General features: G+C 53.1%; 1 protein-coding gene across 1 annotated transcript in view; it reads left to right on the top strand.

Annotated features, from left to right (window-relative positions):
• Positions 1-25,646, top strand: part of ADCY5 (adenylate cyclase 5) — a 143,351-nt gene extending 117,705 nt beyond the window's left edge. The window contains exons 13-21 of the mRNA XM_016199939.2: positions 5,655-5,771; positions 6,172-6,336; positions 9,130-9,305; positions 11,169-11,198; positions 12,174-12,306; positions 18,372-18,635; positions 19,685-19,889; positions 23,084-23,208; positions 24,986-25,646. Coding sequence (XP_016055425.2) covers positions 5,655-5,771; positions 6,172-6,336; positions 9,130-9,305; positions 11,169-11,198; positions 12,174-12,306; positions 18,372-18,635; positions 19,685-19,889; positions 23,084-23,208; positions 24,986-25,114 — 1,344 coding nt within the window. The 3' untranslated portion in view covers positions 25,115-25,646. The remainder of the gene's footprint in view (positions 1-5,654; positions 5,772-6,171; positions 6,337-9,129; positions 9,306-11,168; positions 11,199-12,173; positions 12,307-18,371; positions 18,636-19,684; positions 19,890-23,083; positions 23,209-24,985) is intronic.
• Positions 25,647-25,882: the final 236 nt, after the last annotated feature.

Below are 25,882 nucleotides of genomic sequence, written 5' to 3'. Positions count from 1 at the left end.
TGGAAGGCCTTGGGAATTACCTGGCATGGTGCAGCCCTTCCCCTGAGCAGGTGCAGAAGCGGATGCCCAGAGAGGGGCAGGCGGGCTGGGGTTACTTTGAAAGTTGAGCCATGTTTGAAGCCAGTGACTTCACTGCATCATATGGTTCATCCTGGTTCCCTGCCCCTCCACCTGGTTCTTCCTCAAGACAATAAGGTGGAAACAACCCGAGTGTCCATCAACAGATGGACAGACAAGCCAAAGTGGTATATGTGTACAACGGGACATTATCTACCCATAAAAAGGAGAGGAGTTCTGACACATGCTACAACATGGATGAATCTGAAAACATTATGCTAAGTGAGTGAAGCCAGACGCAAAAGAACACATACTGTATGATTCCACTTATATGAAATATCTAGAATAGGCAAAGTCATAGAGACAGAAAGTAGATTACAGGGCACCAGGGGTCAGAAGGTGGGGGTGGGGAGTAACTGCCTAGTGGGTGCAGAGTTTTGTTTGGGGTGATGCAGGTGATTTGGAAACAGATGGCAGTGATGATTGCACAACATGGTGAATGTAGTTAATGCCACTGACTCGTACACTTAAAAATGGTCAAAATGGCACATTTTATGTCATATGTATTTTACCACAATAAAAAACCACAGCAGCCTAAGAAAAAGTACACCATTGCTAAAAGGGCCTCTTAAACATTTTTTTCTCAACCCCAAAAAGAATCTTTTCTCTTTCTAAGTTATCAACTGAGGCAAAGTCATTGTTTGTTTGAGGCACTTATTTAGCCTATTTAAATCAGAATCGAAGCTATATGTAGTCTACAGTTTTTAAACTAGAACCAGATTTCTCTCTTGTCTGCTTTGGTAGACCTGAGCTACACTGGTACTTGGCTTGTGCTCCCTAATTCGCATATGGATCTGATGAAAGGGGAGGAAGAGGGGTTAGGGGGAGGAGGAAAAGCAGAGAGCCCATTCCCGCTCCCCCGCTGCACCCTCACCCCCACCCCAACCTGCGCTGGCCGTTTTGAATTAGTACTTTGGTCTAGTGAATTCTCCTTCTTCCTGTTCAAGATTATTCATGAGAGTCATTCCTGCCTCCTTTTGTTTTATTGAATCTACCTAGTTTATAATCAGTGTCACATTCAATCAGCTGGTTCTCCATTCCTTTATCTAGCCCAGTGGTTTTTCTGGGGGTTCCAAGGAGACCAGGGTTTCCTGGGGGGGGGCTGGGGGGGAAATGCCCACCTCCCTGCCCCCAGTTCGTCTCCCACCAGCCACATCCTCCAACCAGGGGTGACCACTTCTTCCGTGTTGTAGATACAGAGCTTCAGTAGAGAATTTGTTTAGGAAGAAACACTCCGTGGCTGATCAAGTCCGGAACCTGCTGGTCTGGGCCAGGAGTACCGGCCCTGGGGTCCTGCTGTGTCCTTCCCCCCAGCCTCTTAATAAGCCATCTTCTCAGCACATATTTACTCTCTGGAAAGTAGATCCCAACCTGAGAAGTCATTTTCAGTATGAACTTCTCTTCTATTTCATTATTTTCCTTTCCTCGCTCGTGTTGCCCATTAACTGTGTGCACAGTGAGACATAAAAGGGTGGTTCTCCTGCCGTCCTCCAGGGAGCCGTTTCCTGTCCTTCCTGCTGGGAGGTTTCTGCGTCCTACTCACTGCGGGCTGTGGTTCCCTTTCCACCTTGGATCTGTTCCGTCTTTTCCTGATGCAGCTTGGTCCAGTTCACACACAGCCCTCACTTTCTCACTAAGGCTCATTTGGTGCCATGGCCTTCACCTTGTCCCAGAGCCCATCGGCTGCCCCACAGAGCCCCGCTATCTCTGGGATGCCCCGCCCTGGGGATCACCCCCTGAGCACCTCCTTCTGGAGATGCCGTCTTGTCTGAACCTGCACGGGTTACTCCTCCCTTCCCTTGGCATCCGTGCTGCCCTGGGCCCCAGAACTGCTTTTTTAAGAGAAAACCATCCTAAATCCCTCCCTGCCATCACATGTGGTCCACAGCCTCAGAAAATTTCAGATCTGAAGGGGCCCAAGCAATGAGGCAGCCCAGACACCCGCCTGAGGCCAGACTCCCCTATGATAACCCTGCAAGGAGTGGACCAGCCTCTGCTTGATGGCCTCCAGGGACAGCAAGCTCACTCACATGTCTTGAGTGCAGCCCCTCCTTCCTCTCTTTGGCCAGCTCCGACTGTTCCATCAATTTCCCTGTGGCTTCTGTCCCATCATCTGTGAAGCAGCCCAGGCCTATCCCTGAGAGTGCCACCACTTTTGCCACCCTCACCCAAATGAGTAGAAGAAGGTGGCACCCTGCTTTCCCCACAGGCTGATCGGGGGGTGCTTAGCCTTTACTGCAGCTCATTAGCACATCATTTTTCAGAAGGCCAGATTCCTCTCCTGCAGTTTGGGACTTGGGTACAGATAGTCCCAGTAGGAGTACTCAGCCACATACTTCTTTGTGTGTGTGCGTGTGCACTCGTGCATGCATGTGTGTGTTTATCTCCCTCCTCCTCCAGGCTGCTGGCTCCCTCTTAACTTGCATCCCACGGACCCCTGGGACTTGATTGTCTGAGCTCCTAGGAACTGTGACCAGAGTTTTTAGGCTCTGTCTGCTCTGTACAGTCTCCAAACAGTGGCTCTTCTCCCCAAAGCCTGAATGTGGCTAAGTCTCACCTTGCTGGCTGTCCTGTCTACCTCTCAGCCTGACTGCCACCCAGTGTCTAAAGTAGGGTCTTATGATATTACAAGTACATCTCACCTCTTAAGGTATCTTCTTTCCTGTGAGGAGCTTAGGATTCCCACACTCACCTTTCCACCACCATGCTCAGGGTCACCTTTTTTCTGTTAGGGAAAGGATATATTGTTGCCAGACGTGTGTTCAGTGGCTTTTGAGTCAGAAAGTCTAGGGTCCAGATCCCAGCTGTGCCACTTCGAGCTGACCTTCCTGAGCCTCTAAGGTGACTTTTATTGCATTGACCTCGCAGATGAAGAAAATAAGGCTCAGGGAGGTTAATAACGCTGCTTTCCCCAGTTCCTGGAGCTAGGAAGTAGTGTAGCTGGGATTTAAACCCACATGGTTCTTGACTCCAGAGCCCACAATCCTTCCCCTCCAGGTCACTGCCTTTGTTAATTTGTCCATTTGACCCCTGAGAGGCCAGGTGATGAGAGCAGTGGTGTGAAGCTTGATCAGCTTGTGTTTGCTGTTTGGCCTCCGAAATTTTCATCTTTTAAAATACTTTTCTGAAGTAGGAGCTACTGCTTTTTTATTAGCTCTTTGTCAAAAAAGCTGTTTTCTTGAACTTTGCCATCAGATTTCACCACCTTCTTTCACCTCTGCAGCACCCTGGTTTGACATCACAGATGGGAACAAGGGCTCTAGGGAAGTCATCGATTTGCCTGGAGACTCAGAGAGGCCAGGATCAAAACTGTCCCTCACCCAGTCGTGGTTTATTAATTATGTGCCTACTCCCATGTTCATATTAAATCAATTTGAATTAATTAGACTGGGAATGTACTGGTTTGAATTTTCTTTCATTGATTCTTTTTCTGAGCTCTGATTGTGAGCAAGCATTGAGCAATTGGTTTGCACAGACACAAATCCTCCCGTAAAAAATACTTTCCAGGATCTGCCTGCAGCCCCAGGGGAAGTTTTGTCATCCACGCTGGGGTTAATAAAAGTGGGATTTAGGGTCAACATGCTGATGCACTTTTTGATTACAGGAGATGAGATACTCTTTAAACCAATACCAGGGCAGGATGTCACATCTAGAGACTTTAAAAAGCAGCAATTCCCAGGTACTTGCTGTGGTTTTAAAGTCAAGAGTGGGTCTTTTGAAAGGGTGACAAGGGACATTGGCTTGTAGCAAGCCAGTGCATTAAGACACAATCATTCATTAGATGTTAGAACGACATTTCAGATTGGATTTTTAAAAGCCTGCTGTTCTTCTCCTTGCCTCTGGGTGGCCACTGTGGAACTCCTGGTCTCCACTGACCAGGCAGTCCATGTGCATATCCTGTTCCAGTCATTGGTGATTGCAGTTAACCAAGGAAGCCCTTCAGTTGATGGATAGGATGATCAGAACTAAAACCATTTAAGCAACATGGGTGGGGATGGAGGATGGGATGGCAAAATTTGAAGCAGGCAGAGATTAGATACCATCTGTCACAGCACTTCAGAGTGAGATCCTGATGCTGGTGCCAAAACACTTTCCCAGCTGTGAAACCCAAAATTCCTTTAATAGGAAACAAGGACCTTCATTCTTATTGGCAACATAGCTCTTTAAAATGCAAATATTAACTACATTTTCTTTTGAATTTAACAGCTTACAAAGCACTTTCAAAGCATCATTTCACTGAGTCTCCATAGCCACCTTCGATGTTCCCTATTTACTGATAAGGCTCAGAGCCGTTAATGACTTCCCCAGGATCAGACAGCTAGCAAGAGGCCGAGCAGGATTTTTTACTAAGTGCTTTATTTAGCTATAATTCACATACCATAAAATCCACTTTATAAAGGTGGAGGAAACTGTAATTTAGTAGTTTGGGGTATATTCATCACGTTGTGCAGCTGTCATCACTACTTAACTCCAGAACATTGTCATCGTCCCCAAAAGAAACCCCAGACCTGTTAGCTATCACTGGTCGCTCCCTGCTTGCCACAGCCCCTGGCAACCTCTAATCTACTTTCTGTCTCTATGAATTTGCCTGTTCTGGACATTTCGTGTAATGGAATCATACAATATGTGGCCTTTTGAAATTGGCTTCTTTCACTTAGCACGGTATTTTCAAGGTTCACCCACGTCATGCCATCATGTAACAGCTCTTTATTCCTTTTTATGGCCAAATAACATTCCATCGTGTGGTTATATCACGTTTTGTTTTCCCTTCATCAAACTGATGGGCAGCTGGGTAGTGTCCACTCCCCTGGGTCTTCTTTGGTCCAGGCTGGTTGGGAGAGGAGGCGGTCACGGTGGACAAGGCCAACTGTGTCAGACTGGTGAGACCCGATCATATAATTACCAACACCACAACGGGTCTTTGAGTGGACATATGGTTTGTCTAGTTGAAGGAAATGTAGGGAGAGTTAGGTGAGGGAAATGGCAGATCCATGAGCATCCTGCTGAAAGGGCTCACTGAACTCACTGTCTGTGGCCCGCCCTCCTGCCCACATACTCCTCTGCCCCTTCTCACCAGCTCACCCCGTTCCTCCAGACCCCAGGCCCTCTCCGAATCCTTGGACCTACAGCTCCCTTCTTCTAAGAAGCCTTCTGACCCTCAGTGACTCCTCAGCTGCCACCTACTGCCCCTCCCTGTTTGTAACTCCCAGAGTTCACACAGTAGGTTCAAGTGCTCTTTCCTCCGCTTCCCTTTTGGGGTCAAGATAGCATCTTTCCTTCTCCCTTCTGTCCTGCTTCTCCCACCTGTGAGCTCCCCAGGTAGACCCACTGCTGGCCAGCTGCAGAAGCTGGGCTGTGGGGCTGGAAGCAGCGGTGCAGCGGTGCCAGGCTGGAGGCTCGCACACGGGGAGCGCGTTCAGGCAGGGTCCTGCGTTACTCCGCCCAGAGACAAAGGTGGACGGGGACCTGGTTCTATGGAGGTTTGGGGAGCACCCACTGAATTCTGTTCTGACTCTCTCTCCCTCCCCTCCCCCCAGCTCTTCCCAGGCCCCCTGCAGACCCTCTCCAGGAAGATCGTGCGGTCCAAGATGAATAGCACCCTGGTTGGCGTGTTCACCATCATCTTGGTGTTCCTGTCGGCTTTTGTCAACATGGTGGGTGGCTCCACCTCCCCAGCCATTGGGTGAAATTGCTGGAGCCCTGTACCCCCCGAGCATGAGCTGAGAAGAGATTCTCCCCCAGACCCTGAAGTTCTCCCTCCCAGAAATTCTTCTTTGGGTCTCACATCAGGTCTGGGATCAGATTTGATTCCTAAAACCTCTCAGGGCTGGAGGAGCTAGTGGGACTCTGGAAGCCCCAGGGGACGTTCAGGAGCCCTGCCCTGGGCAGCAGCCAAACCTTGCTGGGTCCTCAGCCTCTTCCAGGCCCCTCTCCTGTCCTGGGTCAGTATCAGGCTGCACCCAAGACAGAGAGTGAACAGGTGCCCACTGCCCTGTGGAGATGGGCGGCCCTGGCCTGGTCCCCACAGCTCACCCTCTCCTCCCCTGCCCCCAGTTCATGTGCAACTCCGAGGACCTGTTCGACTGCCTGGCAGAGGAACATAACGTCAGCACCAGCCAGGTCAACGCGTGCCACGTGGTGGAGTCCGCTGTCAACTACAGCCTGGGGGATGAGCAGGGCTTCTGCGGCAGCACCTGGCCCAACTGCAACTTCCCCGAGGTACTGGGCAAGGAGGGGCTGGGTGCAGAGGGAGAACCTCCCACCCCCCCATGTGTCCTTGACTGCTCTCAGGGACAGTCAGGGGCTTCACTGCCATTCCAGAGGCTCATTTCCTCAGTCTCTCTCATCCACGTGACAAACACTGGGGAACAAGGCCAGCCTCCTCTGTAATAGTAACAGCAGTAGCATAGCTATTGTTCATATAGTACTTACTACATGCAGGCACTGTACTAAGTGCTTTATTTACATCCATTTACTCTTGTCATCCTCACAACAACCCCGTGACACAGACGCTGTTATATCTCCTTTATATGAATGAAACCGAGGCACAGAGAGGTCATATAACTTGCCCAACATCACGAAGATAGTAAGTGGCAGAGCCTGAGCTCCCACCCAGATCATGTGGCTCCAGAGTTCCTGCTCTGAACCCAAGGTAGAGCTGTTTCTGAATCGACTTGGGCAGCAGACCCAGCGCTGCCTCTGGAGACCCTGTCCAGCCCCCTTCTGTGGGTCAGAGAGCAGCGGCATAGGAAAGGGACTGCATCAAGCTCACCCCTTCAGAGTGTACAATTCAGTAGCTATTAGTATATTCACAGACTTGTGCAGCCATCGTCACGATCTAATTTTTAGAACATTTTCATCACCCCAAGAAGAAATCATGTACCTGTAGCTTATTGGCTTTAAAAATCATGTACCTGTAGCTTTCATGCTGAAAACCCCTAGAAAGCAGCGTGCAGTAAACGCCTGTGGTATGTGAGGTGCTTCGTCCACCTAGCTGCGTTTTCTTGGGGAGCTGTTTTCAAGGGAGCAGTGGGCCAAGCTTCCAACCCAGGGTGCCCACTCCATGTACTGGGTGGTTCCCATACCCCAGGCTCCCGCCAGGGGGTCATATGAAGCCTGTAAGATGATGGCAGTTTTGCCTTTTTCTGGGGAGAGGGTCCGAGGGTTCATTCAATTCCCAAGGGGCCCATGACTCACAAGGGCCCAGAACTGCAGTGGGGCCCCAAGGGCTACCACAGTGCTGGCCTCTCTCCCCGTCCCTGGAAAGGAGCCTAGTCTCTCCTGCCAGCACAGACAGGGCGAGGGAAACTGAGGAGCAGGACTCTGCCGATGCTCCCTAGAGCAGCGCTTCCCCTCCACCTGTCCCGGGGCCCAGGCCAAGCTCTCCCTCTCCCCGGAGGCCATGGTCCTCAGGCAGCCAGGGTGAGCAGGCCTAGGCTTCCCGGTCACCCCCCTCTACTCCCCGCCTCTCTTCCTTCTCACATCTGGCCAAGAGCCCACAGGAGCTGCTGCCTGGGGGCTGTTTGCTGAGAAGCAGAAGCTGGTTTTGGTCTGCATTTGTCCCCTGGTGGTTGCTCCAAGGAAGAAGCGGAGGAGTGGGGAAAGGGCAGCTGGGGGAAAAGGGCAGTGGCAGAGCCTGTTCTAGCTCCCCATTTTCAGGAGATGGATAGTCCAGCTGTCAGTCTCCAGCCCTCACCAACCCCCCAGTTTCAGGCTGCTTATCCCTGCTGGGTACCAGGGCTGACCCCACCCCATAGTGTTGTTCTGATTCACAAACCCTGAGGCCCTTGGGGGAGGAGCACAGGGTTCAGCCTTAGCCTCCTGGTTGTCTGGGCTCTGAATCTGCATGGGAATCCAGGCTGGCTCTTGGGGTCCCCTCTCCATCCCCCAAGGATGGGCTTATTATGCTTATTAGCGTTGGGCTGAGTGAACTGGGTCTGCCTTCCCTACCTCTTCCTCTGCCTCTGTTCCTGGTGGTGACTGGAGGTTTGTCCCTCCCCCTTTCAGTCACCTGGGGTTCTCTACAGCCCCTGTGTGGGTTCCTGAAGGCCTGAGGAGTCAGGAAGTCCACCCTGCCAGCCACTGCCATTTGGCCTCCAGCCCAAGGCAGAAGCAGTGAATAGTGAGTCCCAATGCCTGACTCAGAAATAATGATGCTAAATTTAAATGGAAGAACAAAATAATAGGTGCTGGCAGGTCTAGGATTAGCATCTAGATGCTAATGACAGAGCAGAAGGGGACCTCCTTCCTGGTCTACCTGGTTCAGCTCCTCAGGTGTCTGAGAAACTGCGGCTCAGAGACCAGAAGAGACTTCCCCAGAGTAAATGGTACATCTGAAGCCTTGCAGGTCAGATATATTCAGAACTTTTCAGATTTTAAAAGGTTGCCTCTCACTCCCAGTGCAGTGAGTAGCAACTGAAAGTGAAACACAGTAATATTCCTGCAGCAGATTGTATGAACAGCCACAGAGAGCAAGATAAAGATGAGAATCGGAGCCTCATCAGTGGGTCAGGTTACCACCACATCAGTTAGGAAAACATTTTCAGTTTTCGGAGCTTTGGATTTAAAGTTGCAGATTGGGGGCTTGAGGCCTGTGCTCCCCACAGTTACTGAGAGTGCAGGGCCCTGCGCCAAGTGGCCCCATCTCTTATAATCGTCACTGTGAGCCCATGATATAGGGGGTTTTGCAGATGGGAAAACTGAGGCTTAGAGAGGTTGAATACATGGCCCAAGTCACACAAATAGTCTGTAATGAATCAGGATGTAACTCACGTGGGTCTGAGCCTGGAGCCGTGCTCTAACCATGGGGCCCTACTGCCAGTGCTGGTCAAACCCAGCCTGGAGCCCCATCTCCTGGCTCCTAAGCAGGGCTCTCCACAGCATATCACAGGTTTGCATCAGCGGAATATCCCCAGACCAGGCTTCACCTGAGGCCAGGTCAGGCTAGCTGGATGCTGGGAGGTGGGGAGGGCGCGGGGGTGGTCACTGAAGCCTGCTGCCCTCTCTCCGTAGTACTTCACCTACAGCGTGCTGCTCAGCCTGCTGGCCTGCTCCGTGTTCCTGCAAATCAGCTGCATTGGGAAGCTGGTGCTCATGCTGTCCATTGAGCTTATATATGTGCTCATCGTGGAGGTGCCCGGTGTGACGCTCTTTGACAATGCCGACCTTCTGGTCACTGCCAATGCCATGTAGGTGGCACCCTCCTCAAGTCCCTGTTGGGTCTGGGGTATTGCAGAGAGGTGGGAAGAGCAAGAGGCTGGGCCCCTGGGCTGCAGGGGGTTTGCAAGGAGAGTGCCCTTTGGCTCCCCAGCTCTGACCACCCGGGCAAAGCACCACAGCGTCTTGTTTCTTTCGCTTTCCCCATTTCCCAGTGGAGGGGTGGCCTCAGGGTGGCTGGTCCCACTGCTCTTCTGCCTCCAGTTTCCTACTCAGTCCTGACCTCAGGCCTCAGTTAATTGTTCCTCACTTTTCCAGGGTAGCCTCTGATGAGCTATTTTCACCTAACCCCAACCGCCTGTGGCACCCTGGGCCCAAGGGTCAAGGTTGACAGGGTTGGCTAGCAAGGCCTGTGGGAACAGAAGAACAGCGTTTGTTGTTTATGTACCCTGTGTCCTACCTGGAGCCAGGCACTGGGACCTGCATTATCACTTTCCATCCCCATAGCAACCCAGCGAAGTAGGCAGGGCTGCCAGGGAAGGATGGGTGGCTTGTGCGTGGCTCAGAGGCTCCTGCCTGTGGGGTGAGTGGTGAAGTCCCCCAGTCCGGAGGGGCCAGGTGTGAGGGTTGTGCCCCAGGCTCTCTAGCTGGCAGCCAGCCTGGTCATACAGTAACAGGTATCTGATTGTGAGGGGCAAGACCTCTAGCTTTAGGTCAAATTGAGAGTTTCAGTCTCAGCCTCAGATACACATTTGGCTATTTTTCCTGAACCTCATTATTTTCCCCAGTAAAATGGGAATAATACCCATAGTAGTAAAATGTATGTGGTGCCTGACACTTTTATGTGTAGAACACTTTTCTTCCCGTTACCATCCCCCCGCCCAACACACACGTCAGGAAACACAAAGGCCTGTGTCCCCTGAGGAAACGTGGCACCCTGTGCTTTCTCTGAATCAGAGGACGAGATCCATTCATTCCAAAATTTTATTGTGGGCCTGCCGTGTTTTAGGCACTGAGCTAGGCAGTGGAGATACAGTCACTTTCTTGTGAAGAGAGTATCACCTGAGAAAATGAAGGTGTAATGAAGGGTCTAAGTCAGATTCAAGCAAGAACTTCTTGGTGGCTGTGCGGGGCTCTGGGCAGATGACAGGGAGACACCGTAGCATTGGGAGCAGCGCAGGCTGCAGGCCCAAGAGGACAAGGAGAGGAAGGTCGTCTGGGCCTTTCTACCTATGGATCAGGGTGGGAGCCGGGAACTTGGCCTCTTCTTACCTGCTCTTCCCCCCACCCCTAGCCTGTCCTCTCCTCCTGGTGAAGCAGCAGCAGAGAATGGAGGTCATTTCTGGATTGGGAGGCCCTGGTTCGGTTCTAGGGCAGCACTGTCCAGTAGCTGAATAATGCCAACCACATATGTAATTCAAAACATAGTAGCTGTGAGAACAAGGCAGCATATGCTGTAGGCACAAACTTGCACTCAGTGCTGCTTTAAGGCTCAGTAGCTACATGTGGCCAGTGGCTACCATGCTGGACAGTGCAGGTAAAATCTTCCTCCTCCTCTGGACGGCAGCGAGGCTGGGGTGGGAGCGGTGGATATGCTGGGGAGCCCCAAGTTCCCGGCTAAGGGCTGGGGAATTTGTGGTCGTGGTGACCAGATACTAGGTGGTCCTGGGCTTTCTGCAAGCCTCCCATGCTGAGAGTCTCCTTGGGTCAGGAAGGGTACTGGGGGTGGGGGTGAAGGAGCAGTAGCAGTGGGAGTAGCAGTATTGGACATGGGGGTCCTGCAGGGTGGGGGCAGAACAAGGTGGGGGGCAGAGCAGGGTCGGGGGACACAGCAGGCACTGAAGCTGCTGATGCAGAAGAGTGGCCTGAGCAGCCCTCCCCACTCCTGTTCACAGAGACTTCAACAACAACGGGACCTCCCAGTGGTGAGTCGATGCTCTTTCTCTGATTCTCTGACACGGCCTCTCCCTGCCCTTGGCACAGAGCAGCCAGGGCCCGCAGAGAAGGCAGCAGTGCCCAGGTGGGAGGAGGCCCTCCCCTCCCTCATACCAAATGGGTAGATGCCCTTCTTTTTCTATGATCCCCACCACCCCAAGATGATAACATGGACTCGGTGACCAGGTTCTCGGGACCCACAGCTCATTCCGCAAGCCTCATCTTAAAGCATTTAGCCTCAGGCTCTTCAGCAGGAATGTGAACAGGACCCCAGGCCCAGGAGAACAGGAACTGGTGCCCCTCCCCCTGGGGTGTCGGTTAGGTGGCTGCACTCAAGGTTGGGTCTTTGCTGGCACAGGGAGGAGGGTTTGGGATAGCTGCTTTTAAGATTGTTTATTAAAAATGTTAACAGAAATATAATTAGGTAATAATAGCTCTCACTTTTGGAGTTCCTACTGTTTGTCAGGTACAAGGGATTTGCATATAGCATCTTTAGTTTTTACCACAATTTTGAAATGTGGGCATTGTTATTCCACCTAACAGATTAGGAAACTAAGGTTCAGAGAGGTTAAGGGACTTGCCCAAGGTGTCCCAGAGATGGTCAGTGTGGCCTGCCTTGCTCCCTTGTTACTGTGCCCATGGCCCTTTGTCTTGCCCAATGAGAAAGACCTGGGGTGTATGCGTAGCCTTTTATAAGGGCCTCACTCATCCTGTGATGTGACCAGAGGGACCCTCCCCAGTGAAGGGGGAGTAAAGCATCAGGAGAGAAGTACTGGTGCTAAGCTGCAGGGGAGGGCAGGGCTGAGGTGGGGCTTCTAGTCAGGAAGGCTTCCAGAAGCACACCTCAGGCAACGTTTGAGCAGGAAGGTGAGGAAAGGGAGGTGATATAGCAGGAGGAAGACAAAGGGCCTGAGGGGCCTTGGAGCCCACCATGAGGTGCCAGGGCATCTCCCTCCTGCCTGCAGCCCTGAGCATGCGACCAAGGTGGCGCTGAAGGTGGTGACGCCCATCATCATCTCAGTCTTTGTGCTGGCCCTGTACCTGCACGCCCAGCAGGTGGAGTCCACCGCCCGCCTCGACTTCCTCTGGAAACTGCAGGTGGGTGGCCCTGGGGCTGGAACTGGGGTGGGGGAAGTACCCAGGCCTCACAGCACTTTGAGTGAGTGAGCCCATCACCTGAGCTGGGCTGGGCCTTAGTTCTACACTGACCAGGTATCCTGCTCACGCCTTGTCCAAATAGACCAGTGGTCCACGTCCCAGCATGTCTGCTCCCTGCTCTTTGGGGCCAAGAGGCAAAACCCTAGAGTTTATTCCAGCCAAACCCACTTGATGGGCCCAGGAAATATGCTCTTGTCACAAATACTGTGTGCATCCAGAGTAAGGGACAGGAGAGGTGTGGACAGGCCCAGTGTGTGGTAGGAGCAGCAAAGAGGGTATGGGAGAAGAGTGGCAGGAGGAGAGGAGAGGAGGAGGGGCATGCAGTCCCAGTGTCTCCACGGAGGCAGTGCAGGGGCCTGGCCAGGTGCAGGAGCTGGCACTCAAGGCTCCTGAGGAGGGCTTGACGTGGCCAGAACTGGGCCTGAATATTTCTCCAGGGGAGGATGGGTGGAAGGGGGCATCAAGGACTGTCAACAGGAAGCCCAGCCAAGTGGCTGTGCCCTGGCCCTAGTGAGAGGTGTCAGGTGCGGGCAGAGGCAGTGGGGTGCTGGGGGCCACAGCTCTGACCTGCGCTGGGTGCTCAAGTGGAGCCGAAATCCAGCCAGTGCCCTGCCATCCAAGCTTCGTGCCCTGCACCCTGAGAGATCCACATGCAGAGGGGATGCCTCTGGGCCACTCACAGGGCACTCCAGGTGCTAGCAGCAGCCCCTTGTTACCTGGTAGTTCACCTAAAAAGGTCCAGGAGAGGGCGCCCACGGGCACTAACCTTGAACAAGCCTTGGTCCAGGCAGGTGGCCTCAGACCTGTTATTCCAGGCCAGCCTCTCACAGAGCATAGCGTAGCGTGGTCTCTTTGTCTCCCCTGGCCTGGCTCCTATGTCCAGACCACTTCTCCAGCTCATCTGCAACTGGCTTAGGCCTCCGCCCTCCTTAACTTTTTATTAACATTGAGGTTGAAGTCTTCGGGCTGTGGCAGGAGACCCTGGGCTTTCATTGGGTGCCAAGGGAAGATAGAGGCATCTGGTTGCCCTGCTGTTGGGTATTCTGCATGAAGTCTGGCTGAAGTTCCCACTGAGGTCTCCAGTGGGGATATCCTGGGGTCAGGGGAATAAGTTTTCCATGGGAATGGCCTTCAGAAGCCCTGGCTGGGGAGGGCCTCAGGGAAATCCAGGGTGAGGCTGCACCGGCTCTTCTCGGCTGCCTCCCAGCCTCCTCCCTGCTCCCCCATGCCCTCTCTTTTGGGGAAACTCTCTCCTGGGGCTGACCAGGCTCTGTGGGACTTGGAGCCGATGTTGCAAAGGCCTCTAGAAAGGGGTGAAAACAAGGGCAGGGTGAACCTGGCCCTCAGCCTCTCTCTCTGACCTGATGCCCCTTTACCCCCATCCAGCCCGTGTCTGTCCAGAGCCTGAGTGCACAGGGTCAAACAGGCTGCCTGCCAGCGCTGAGCAGTGCAGCCCGAAGCTCCCCCACAGCCCATGCCGGGGCCCCCAGGGCTCAGGCGGCAGCAGCTTTCTCTCAGCCCCAGCCAGGTGCTGCCCCTGGAGCTTGAAGGTGAAGAGTTGGATGAGCCACAAAGTGGGTGCCTGTCTCCTCTGGAGAGCTGACACCTCTCATCTCTCAGCCGGCTCTGAACCTCCCAGGCCCAAAACAGCCAGGGTTGTGGGGTCTCTCCTGGGCTGCTGTAGGGGTATGGTGGCCGCCTCCAGGGCCCTGGGGCTGAGGCCCCACACACAGGCCCAGTTCCCATTCCCTCCAGCATCCCTGGGCTGCAGCGCTGCCCCCTAGCGGTGCTGAGGGCTTGAGGCGATCCAGAGACCAGGCTGTTCTCAGTCACTCCTCAGCGGGTCTGCAGCCCCAGAGACATGTGCTATTAGTGTTCCTCCCTACGCCTGGTGACAGACACAGGTTCACTCCACTTATCTCTTCTCCCTGACCTCCTCCCTCCCCACGCCTATGCTCCCCCACCATTTTTATCTTCTCTTTTTGGGAGGAAGTTTTAAAAAATAATTTAAAACCTACAGAAAAGTTATAAGAACAGTATAGAGAACTCCAGCAGTCCCTTCGCCAGATTCCCCAATCTGGCATTTGCTCAATCGCCCCACCCCCACCCTTCTGACATGATGCCCCATCACCCCCAAATTTTCCAGTGTCTACCTTCAAAAGGCAGGGCACTCCCTACATCACCCCCACTTGGCCTCCCAGTCAAGACATAAGCCCTGGCGCAGCACCATCCCTCCCACAGAGCCGATTCCCATTTTGCCAGTGCTCTCAGTTCTAGCCCAGGATTCTAGCCAGTTACACTCTTTGCCTTTAGTTGCCAGTCTTCTCGGTCTTTTCTTGTCTCCCAGCCTTTGCCAGTCCTCATCCTGTGACCCTCAGCCTAGGTTCATTGACATTTCCCATGTCCAGACTCAGGCCACACCTTCTTAGAGGAAAACCATGGAAGTGACACCGTTCCTTCTCATAGTGTCACACTAGGGATTCCACTGTGCTGACCTGTCCCATCCCTGGTGACTTGAACCTTGATCACCTGCTCAGTGGGCGTCTGCTGAATTTCTCCACTGTCCAGGCTCCATCTTCCCTTTTGCATTCAACTAGCATTTTGCGGAAAGATATTCCAATATTACACCAATATTCTGATCCTCAGCAAGCCTCCACCCACCAGTCCCAGCATCCACTGCTGATCCTGCCTACCCGGTAGTGATGACACATGTCCGTCGTTCCTTCCACATTTGTTCCTTCCACATTTGTTCTACTGTCAGGAAGAGCCCCCTTCTCCCCACTTACCTACTTAGTCATTCACTTCTCTGTGTGAGCAGGGACTCAGAGATTCCTATAAAATTCAGTGGGTTTTAATCTGCTCCTCTCATTATTTCAGTGCTCGAATTCTCCTGGGTTTGTGAGTTTCCTCAAGTTGGCTTCTGTGCTTTGACATGTCTCCATCATTCTTTGAGCATTTGCTTACTTCCTGACACAAGACGATACCTTGGGTTCATCGTGTACTTTCCCTACTCCAGCCCAGCAATCAGTGATTTCTTCAAAGAGCCCCAATCCTCGTTAGTAGAGAACGGCATTTAGAAAACAAGATCAAGGTGCTTAGTGTGTCTACTGTTGTAGGTCCTCTCTGTGGGCAAAGCTAGGAAATATATGTTAGGGTATATGAACAAATATATAAATGGATGTATAGACACATGGATACGACTCCAGTATCTCCCTGTTGATATTTAAACCCACCAGTTTATACCAGTGCCTCCTTTTTCAATGCAGCACCTCAGGCTTCTTTGTAGCCCTTCTTTCATGCTTGCAAACACCGTCTCTGGCCGTGAGAAACCTGGCTCCCATTGTCTTCCATAGATTTACTCATTTGCTCAGCGGAACCAACCTCCAGCCCCCCTCTCTGCCCCACCATGCCCCCTCCCCTCTCACCACCCTGCTTCTAGTGACCTGGGTGTGCCACCTGTGACACCCTTCCTCTGATCACTTTGTTTCCTCAGGCACCAAGGGCTCTGCACGAGGGAGGGAGGGAAGGGGAGGTTGGAAGGGAAGTGGCTGGGCCCTCCTCCCATTTTGAAGACAGTTAAGAAGGCCTGTGCACAGGTGTGTGGGTGTGCGGTGATCGTGTCCCTACCCAGCGGGTATGTCAGCCTCTCCTACAGGTTCATGATGCTTCCACGTCCCTCCATCTCCCATCCTGCTCTGGGGCTTTCGGGAGAGGGGATAACATCAAATAAATACCAATAAACAAATTCCTGACTGCAGGTCATTGGGATGGGTGGGGCACAGTCTGTTAGCCCACCCCCGTCTCACCCAGCAGCCCATTTTGCTGTTGGATCTATGGTCATAGTGGGTGGGTAGGTGCTGACAGGGAAGTGGGGTGGCCTAGGTTCCTTAGCTTCCCTGAAGCCCCTGCATGAGGAACACCCTTATTCATAAGGCCCCGTCCTGGCAGAACCACTGGTCTTACCTCTCAGGGGAGAGCCCACTCTTGTCCCCCTCCCACCGCACTGACTTTATTAAGGCCAGCAGGAGGCTGTGGACCCCCAAGCCTTCCTGCCCAGCCAGAGTCTAACCCCAAAAGCATCTGGCTGTGTTGGAAGCTGCCCAACATGCTGGTTCCCCAGATATGGTGGAGGCACCTGGCCAGGGCCTGGGGAATTTGGTCTCTGTTCCCATCAGTAGCCATGTTCCCAGTGTCCCCACCCCCCTTACACTGCCACTGTGCCTGACATTTTGGGTAACTTGCTCTCTGGGAAGGACATGTGTCACATTTCTGCCACCTGCTGGTCTGGTGGTCCCAGGCATGTGGTCTCAGCAGGCAGTAGGAGCAAGACTGCTCAGCCTGGTGCATTTTCAGAGGCAGGTAGACCAGCTGGGGCTTCTCCTTGGGACAGCTTGCGAGAAGTACAAGGTCTCCCGCTCCAGCCTACTCCAGCGTCTCCCTCTGGCACACCTGTTCCAGAGCTAGGAGCAGGTGGCCCTGATTTATGGGGAGGAAAGTGGTCCAAGTGTCCCACTTTACAGGAACAGAGGTCACCTGGGCTGGAAGGCTGGGGTAGGAAGGTAGCACATGCCTACTGGATCCACCTGGCACCTGAGGGTCCAGGAGCTTCCTCAGGCATGACCCGTATCCTCATGGCCATGTTTCCGGTGGTTGTAGGAGTGAGGGGCTGTGGTCCTCTCACCTTGAGGGCAAGGTTCAGCCTCAGCCTTGGGGCCACTGAGCTTTCTGCCTTCCTTGCTGGACCCAGGTCCTCTGTCCTGTGGTCGTGGGTGGGTGTACCTGCTCCTTCCCACAGCAGCCACAGCCCACCAGGAGAGCCAGGGCAGCCAGGGCCCTGAGAAGTAGTCCTGGCCTTTTTGGGAGTTCTAGTTACAGCTGAATAGAAAGACCCACCACATTGAGTTAGGGAAGACCCAAGCAGTCTGGCTAAATCTTTTTTTTTTTTTTAAAGGAACTTTTAAAAATATATATATGTTTTTATTGATTTTTTTTTTTTTAAAGAGAGAGGGGAAGGGGGAGAGAGAGAGAGAAACATCAGTTGGCTGCCTCCTGCACGCCCCCTACTGGGGATCAAGCCCACAACCCCTGACCAGGATAAAACCTGTGGCCTCTCAGCACATGAGATAATGCTCAGCCAGCTGAGCCACACCTGCCGGGGCCCTGGCTGGACCATTTAAACAGCCCTGGTTAGTGATCTTTTCCCTGCCTGCTGGACCAACACGGTCACTCCCAGTTAAAGGAGCCATACTGTTTGCCATCGGAGGGGAGGAAGCCAGCAGACTCCACTCTGTACCCCTCTGTCCCATGAATACTCTGATCAGGTGGCTCCTTGCACACCTTGGTGCATGACCTGTGGGCCACAACTGGCCTTTGACCTGAGTGTCCCTTTAACCTGGAGGGTGCGTAACATAAACCCCAACTGCCCAGACCCAAGACCCAGACTGAGGAGAAACCAAAGTCAAAGGTGTCCCTGTCCTGCCCTGGGTAGCACCTTGGGGCACCTGCACCTCCTGGCCCTGCCTGGCTGCATCTGGCAGGGTTGAGTCTGCTCTTGTGGGACCCAGGGAGACTGGCCATGGGTCATTCTGTTAAAGCTACCCTATCAAACTGCTTTTCTGATTGCATATCCTGCCTTGAAGAGAAAACTGGAGAGCTGAGGAGCACTTGGGTAGCAGGAGGGCCGTCATTCTCGTCGGGCAGACAGGATGTTCTAGCCTCTCCTCTAGGACCTGTTTCCACTCGGGTCCCTGCTTCAGGATCAACCCCCTCATATGTGTCACTTTCCAAGAGGCAGGCAAGAAGAGTTACTTACAGATCTCTCTTTTCTAATGGTCAAAGCAATGCATGCTCTTTATAGAAAAATTGGAACTAGAGGCAGCAAAGAGAGGCTAGGAAGCTGGGCACTTGTTAGAATCTTGGGCACACGCTGGCATCTGGGCAGTCACACTCTTTTTTCAAAGTCACGCGTCGCTCGTCCCCTCCCTCTGACCGGTCCTCTGTCTCAGGCCACAGAGGAGAAGGAGGAGATGGAGGAGCTGCAGGCCTACAACCGGCGGCTGCTGCACAACATCCTGCCCAAGGACGTGGCCGCCCACTTCCTGGCCCGCGAGCGGCGCAATGACGAGCTGTACTACCAGTCCTGCGAGTGCGTGGCCGTCATGTTCGCCTCCATCGCCAACTTCTCCGAGTTCTATGTGGAGCTGGAGGCCAACAACGAGGGTGTCGAGTGCCTTCGGCTGCTCAACGAGATCATCGCCGACTTTGATGAGGTGCAGGGAGGGCTGAGGGGGCACTTGGGTCCCTGGAGTGGGAGGGATAGGTAGAGATTGATGCTTCCTTTCAGCATCAGGAGCCCTGGCCGTGGTGTCCCAGGCACTGTCACAGGCACCTTGCATACATTTCCTCCCTATCTTCGTGTTACAGATGAGAAAACTGAGGCCCATGCATGTGATGTGTCTTGCCTAAGGTCACTGCCAGTAAGTGGCAGGGCTGGGGTTTCAGCCCAGGCCTTTTGAATTTGCACCCTGTGCACCTTAGCTGCCCACTGAGGCCCTGCCCGGCTGACTTGCCAACCACTCCCATCATCCGCCATTCCTCCGGTGGGACCCAGCCTCTGAGTCACAGGAAGGCGGAATTCCCAGGCTGAGGGAGGAGTCAGGAGGCAGGACAGAGATGCAAAACCCTCAACATCAGAGGCAGAAACAAAGCCGTTTCTCTATGTATCACACCCTGTTGAGCAGCTAGTACATGTCAGGCACGGGGGTGCTGTACCCATTAGGCAGCCTTCACCCTGGGAACTCACCGGGTAGTGAGTGTGAAGGACAACCCCAGTGGGCATCCAAGGCCTGGAGCATGGAGCTCAGAAAGGAGAGTTGGGACCCAGTAGTGTCAGAAACAGCACATGGACTCTTGGGGCAGTGGGGTAGCTGGAGGCTGCTGAAATGGGTCTTGGAAGGCTCCCAGCATGTCCTGGAGATAGAAGGATATCCTGCTGGACAAAGATGAGGTTTTCCTGGAAGGGATGGGAACATGAGCCAATGAAGTGGTAGATGCCTACCAGCCCCTGTAGGGAGCAAGAGACCCAGAGGTGACTAGTGACCTGACCACAGGGGCTCTTGGTGCCGGGGTTGGCCAGTAGCACACAACCCCTCCACAGCAGTCAGTGCTGGAGGAGCCTGGCTCTGTCAGGGAGCATCAGAGCTTTGCACTGAGCTGGTGATAGAGACAGGCCCACTGTGCGAATTGGGGAGACACTGCTGCACTTCCCTGAGACCTCAGTGCCCCAGACTCGGGGGTGACCCAGTTTGGCCTTCTTCAGATCATCAGCGAGGATCGGTTTAAGCAGCTGGAAAAGATCAAGACCATCGGCAGCACCTACATGGCTGCCTCAGGCCTTAATGATTCCACCTACGACAAGGCAGGCAAGACCCACATCAAAGCTCTGGCCGACTTCGCCATGAAGCTGATGGACCAAATGAAGTACATCAACGAGCACTCCTTCAACAACTTCCAGATGAAGATTGGTAAGTCTCCTGGGAGGGCTGGGGGTTGGTAGGGGCTCCCGTCCCCTCTCCCATTCTGCATTAGTGACCGGGTTCCAAGCAGAGGCTGACTCCCATCACTCAGAGCATATTTCTCCTGGGGCCTAGAGGTGCCTCCTCTGCATGGTGATGTGTGGATGACATGCACAGGACATCCTCTTTCTGAGTTCCCACCTCACCCACTAGTTGGGAAAGCCTGCTTGGACCCAGGCTGTGCCTTCCTGAAAGGCTTTGCAGGGGATGCTGTGTGCCAAGGACATGCGGCCTCCTAGTGGCCGCCTTAGGGGCATGGCAATCCCACTTATTTCAAGTAACACTGACTTAACAGCAGTATTTTATGTAAAAGTGTTCCAAATCCATTCAGTACAAATGAAAAACAGTAAAATGAAATATTTAACCATTTTAAATGCAAAATGAGTAAACATGGTACAGGGCATTCAATTTTCAAATTTATAAAAATATTGAGCATAACAGTTCTATAAAATTGTTAGCAAAATAAAATAAATGTAGTGAAATGTTTTTAAAAACTAAACATGAAAAGAATCATGTAAAATTTACAATGAAATGACTAGGAAAATCCTTTTGAAAGAGAGTAATCTTAAAAAACAAAATGGGTCAGCGGGGTTATTGCCGAGTTCCCGGTGGTCTCTGTGCGCGAGCACAGCCTCCTAGGTGCTGCGAAAGCTTTTTTAATCCGCGTGAACTAGAGAAAGAAACAGTGAGCACGTAGAGATCCTCCCTGGACTCCTTTGTCAAACTCCTCAGCCCTCTTTGGGCGGCTTTGAGGGGCTTTGCCTATGACGGGGGTGGTGTCCCAGGGGTGGGGGCTGCTGCAGAAGAGAGGGGGTGTTCTGAGCAGAGAGGCCCTGGGTCCTTTTCACCGTCAGGGCCCTGTTCTACTTGCTCAGAAAATCTTTGAACCAACCCTATATAATTTTTTTCCTTTTTTTTGTATTTAATTTTGTTGTTTTATTACCCCAACCTTGTATTCTGACAAGCTTCAGTTCTGCAGAAGGGTTGAAAGAATAGTGCAGTGAAAACCCATGTACATCAACACAGTCCCGCAGGCTCCACCTACTGTAGCCACAAAGTGATTTCAGATTACGACTGAGTATGTTGCTCCATGAAGTTCAAGGTGTTTCTGCAGTTTGTTTTGTTCTTAGCATATATCTTACCAAGGACGTCCAGGCTTCCAGCGTGAGTTATTTTGCAGTAGAAATTTTGCTTTGTAGAGTGTTGCTGCTTTCCTCCTATTTATTTTTGTATTTTTTTCAATTACAGTTCACATTTAGTATTATTTTGTGTTGGTCTCAGGTGTACAGCCTAGTGGTTAGACAATCATGTACTTTACAAAGTGGTCCCCCTGCCATTTCAAGTACCCACCTGGCATCATACCTACTTATTACAATATTATTGACTGTTTCCTATGCTGTACTTCACATCCCTGTGACTGTTTAGTAACTGCCACTCTGTACTTCTCAATCCCTTCACCTTTCTCACCCAGCTCCCCAGCCCGACCCCCCTGCTGCCCTCCTCCTCTTGAGGACGGTGGGGGTGAAGAATGCCTTCCGACAGGGCAGAGCTTTCTTCTATTCAAAATTTCAATGCACTGTCAACTCCCTGGGCATGTCTCAAGCCACAAATGATTCAGATTTCAATTTTTTTTTTTTTAAAAAGGAACAGTAATTTACCAACAAAAATACTGGTATTTCAATTCTCAAAAATTAGCACATGAAGCCAAAATATTGGATTGCCATCAATATTGTGATCACTAATGGCCTTGGGAGACCTTTTGTTCTGGCTGAGTGTTGGGAATTGGGCTTTCTCTGAACGAGCTGCTATATTAGCCTGGAGGCCAGTGCCCGGTGGACTTGGCCAGGTTCTCATTTTGCACTGGCTGCTGGAAGGCCCAGACCAGAGCCAGCCTGGGTGTCTGCTTCACCTCACGTGCAGCCTACATTTCTGTGTTCATTTCACCCCTGGTTTCGTAAAGTTGCTGTTATTTTCCTTACACTCCTTCCTTCCCATCTACGTTGATTTGCATTTTTGTAAGCTGCGTCCACTCCTTCCTCGGACCAGGACTGGAGACTGAGTGACAAGTGAACAAGTAGCTGGGCAGGCAGTCGGGAGCCTCGTGTAGCAAAGCCCTTCCTCCAGACCCTGGAACATCTTCACTCAGGAGCTTGGTTTTTGGCCAGGGAGTTAGTCCAGCCTGGAAACAGCACGTGGGGTAAAAAGCTACTGTGGTTTGACGGGACAAGAGAGGAAGGTCATGGAAGGAAGAGCCCTGAGGACTGATGATGTGTCCGAGTGAGTGAGCGGCCTGATGGGCCTATTCGGGAGCTTCTGCTGTGTTTGTGGTCTTACGTCTCACACGCAAGAGTCAGTGAAGCAATGAAGAGGTTTAATGAGGCCGAGCATGCGACAGACAGTTAACAGAACAGGAGGGGGCGCCCGGAGGCTTGGAGACATGGCAGGAAACGTCTAGAGAATGTCGGTTGAGCCAGATGTGCCAGGGAAGGGTTTCCCCTGGAGAGGAGGAAGGAGGACACTGCAGGTGGAGGACAGGCAGAGAAAAGTCTCAGAGGCGGGGCTGCTCAGCGATGCCCTGGGCAGAAGTGCTGGGAGTGAGCCGGGGAGCCGGTGGTCCTGCGGTTTCCCTGCCCTGGGAGAGGCCCAGGGAGATTATCTGGAGAGAGGAGATGGTGAGTCAGGAGCCATGTTCTAAGAACGAGAAAGGGGCGCCCCTGAAGGAAACAGGGGTGGGAAGAAGAAAGGGGCGAGATCTGGCATGCTGAGTCTAGGCTGAAGCTTAAAACTTAAGTGCCACCAAGAGAGGGACGATTAGGGAAAGGCAGTTGGGTGGCGCAAGAGGTCACTGGAAACCTTGAAGAGGGCAGTCCTGGTCCTGGCGAGGCAGGAGCTGAGCAGTGACTGGATGAGAGGACACAGGTGCATTGGGCATGTGAACAGGTTCCTGTGGCCTTGAGTTACGGCGTTTGATAGGAGCCGAGAAGTAGGAGCTGCGGGGTTAAACACAGCCTCGGGACGAGGACGCCGGGTGTCTTCAGACAGGAGAGTCAGAGGGAGAAGCCAGGTGTGTGGAGGGAGGAATGACAGCGAGGGCAGGTGCTGGTCCGAGTCCTGATGAGCATGCTGACTCTTGTCCCCTGCAGGGCTCAATATCGGCCCCGTGGTGGCCGGGGTGATCGGGGCCCGCAAGCCGCAGTACGACATCTGGGGCAACACGGTGAACGTGGCCAGCCGCATGGACAGCACCGGCGTGCCTGACCGCATCCAGGTGAGTGCGGGAGCGCCCCCGCCTGCCTGCCCCGCATCGGAGGCCTGTCTGAAGCTTGGTGGTTTGGGGGCAGGCCACCCACAGTTTCCAGCAGAATTTCTGCCGCCACATTCAAGGATGATTGGATGGTTGGCACTGATGTCTTGGAAGCTTGGAGAACACGATTGGTTTCAGGCTCGTAGTACCTCGGACAGATCCCCAGGCCTGTGCAGAGCCCTGTACTGGCCACAGAAGGAATGAGAGGGTATAGCGGAGGCTGGCTGCCCATGCCATGCCAGGAGTGCTAATGCCACAGCCCAGGCACACAGAGGGACACAGAGATGACCCAGGGAGCAAGGTCTTGCCCAGTGGAGCCCACAGCACTCAGGCCTGGTTCAGTCCCTGGGACGGTGCCTCCACCAGCCCCCCAGCAGCCATGGAGCCCCAGAGACTTTTCCTCCTCCCGCAGCCTTTGTGAGCCGGTGCTGTGGTCCCAGGCCATCCACTCTGCAGCTGCTCTTTTTTTGTTTTTTTCTCAGGCTTTCCTTGATTCTTTCTGCTTCAACCTGACAACAGAGAAGCCCTGGGCTAGGCTCTAGTCCTGCACCCCCCTCCCCACACCCCAGTTCCCGTGAGCTGTGGGCAGATCATTTAGCTTCCATGGCTTCGGTTTCCCCAAATGCTAATGGTGCTTTTTTTATGGCCTTCTGCTCACACTGACACCACTCAAATGTCCCCTGACTTCTCTCTCCTGCAGGGTCTTAGAACACAGGGGTTGGCCCTAAGCATGGCCCTGGGCAGACCAGTCTGGCCTGGCTGGCTTGTGGGTACTGTCTGAGGGGCCTGGCCAAGTGACCTCGCACCTCCATCCCTATGCCAAGGGGAGAAGGGACAGTGAGATAGGAACTGGGGGTCATAAGGGGAAATGAGGAGAGAGGCATGTGTGTTTGCAGAGCTCCTAACCTTACCCACGACAGGTGTGAGGGACTTTGTCAGCAGCCACTCAATAATCCGGGGCACCCCATGCATGGGGCCTCACCGTTGATGGAATACACTTAGTAACATGGCAGGGTCATCCCCCACAGCCTACTCAGAGGTTCCTGGCCCCTTCCTCCCTGGCCTGGTGGCTGGACTGGGCCAGGACACTCTCTCGGGCTGTTGCTGCCGGCTGGCGGAGTAGTGCTGGCGATACTCAGAAATGGCTCTTGGATTGCCTTGTGAGGCTTTTGTCCCACTGCCATTCCAGTCACCCCTGCTCTTCACCCTCACCCTGCACAGTGTAGTGTCATCACTGAAGCCGCCTCTGAGTTCTCCTCTGTTCCAAAAGCTGAAGGAGAGACGGGCAATATGCTGTGGAACTGAATCAGCTGGGCCTGTCATTAGCTGTGTAATCACAGGCAAGTGACTCAGATTTTTTGAGCCTGAGATAATAGTACTTCACTCATAAAGTAGTTGAGATAAGCAGTGGTTCTCAGACTCTCTGGTGAAAAACCACTTTCTAAAAATACTTCTGATCTGTCGTGGAGTGAGACCTTGGAAAACACTGGGCACGTGGGGGTCAGGTGGCGGGAGTTCCTCCCGCTGACTCAGCCTCTGCACTTCTCGTGCGGGTGACGGCCACACTTGGAGCAGCACTGGAATGGCACTTCCATGGATGAGCAGTTGTCCATCCCCGAGAGCCCCCGACAGGGAGATGCCACCCGCCCTTCTATGTCAAAGGCAGTCAGGCATCTCTGCCCAACAGTGGATTCACAGCTCAGGTTGTTGATTGCCTGTCCTCTCTCCTTTGCCTCCTCAGGTCACAACAGACATGTACCAGGTGCTGGCTGCCAACACATACCAGCTGGAGTGCCGAGGTGTGGTCAAGGTCAAGGGCAAAGGCGAGATGATGACCTACTTCCTCAATGGAGGGCCCCCGCTCAGTTAGCAGCTGCCAGCCAGCGATGCCAGGCAGCCTGGCCTCCAGAGAAATAGAAACGGCTTCTTTGTGTGCCGAGCGGGCAGATGGAAGTCTGCGCTCCAGCCCAGGTGCCCGCGCCGGGAGATTTTCCACGTTGACTCCAGAAGCAACTTCTGCCTTTGCGGGCGGGCAGCAGCCTCGGTCCCAGGCCCTGGGTGCCAGCGTCCTGCGAGCACCAAGCTGACCAAAGATGACTCCCTCTGTAGAAGATGCCGCTAGGTTCGACCTGAATCTTGAGTTTTCTAACGGGTGCTGCTGCTGCGCGGGCGGAAAGGAGATCCTGGCCTGTAGATCAGTGTGTGGCCACCCAGTGCTCGAGGGTAGGGCTGAGGGAGAGGCCTGGGTCTCGGGGGCTGGGGGGAGCCTAGGGGGCCCTGAGGGTTCTGCTTTTCTAGACGAGCCTTTAAACTTCAGGCAGATACTGGCCCCTGCTCCATGGAGGGGCTTTCGGGCAGGAGTGCTGGCTTTGGAAGGACTGTGGCCTTCACCGCAGTCCCCTCTTCCACCTACACACGCACAGACAATGCCCCTTTGAGGGGAACAGAACTAATTGCGAGGGGGAGGCGAGAGGACTTGAAGCAAGGAGTGGTGGTTCTGAGGAAAGGAAAATATTTATTAAATAAAACAAAACACGTTTCTGTGCCCTTCTTTAGACTATGCTAGTTGTACGCGTGTAAGAGACCCACAAACAACAGAGGATGCCACTGGGAGGGAGGGAAGGGGTCCCAACCTGTC

Source organism: Miniopterus natalensis, chromosome 6, assembly GCF_054644295.1.
Source record: "Miniopterus natalensis isolate mMinNat1 chromosome 6, mMinNat1.hap1, whole genome shotgun sequence".
Classification (NCBI taxonomy): domain Eukaryota; kingdom Metazoa; phylum Chordata; class Mammalia; order Chiroptera; family Miniopteridae; genus Miniopterus; species Miniopterus natalensis.
This window is presented reverse-complemented; position numbering and strand designations above follow the sequence as displayed.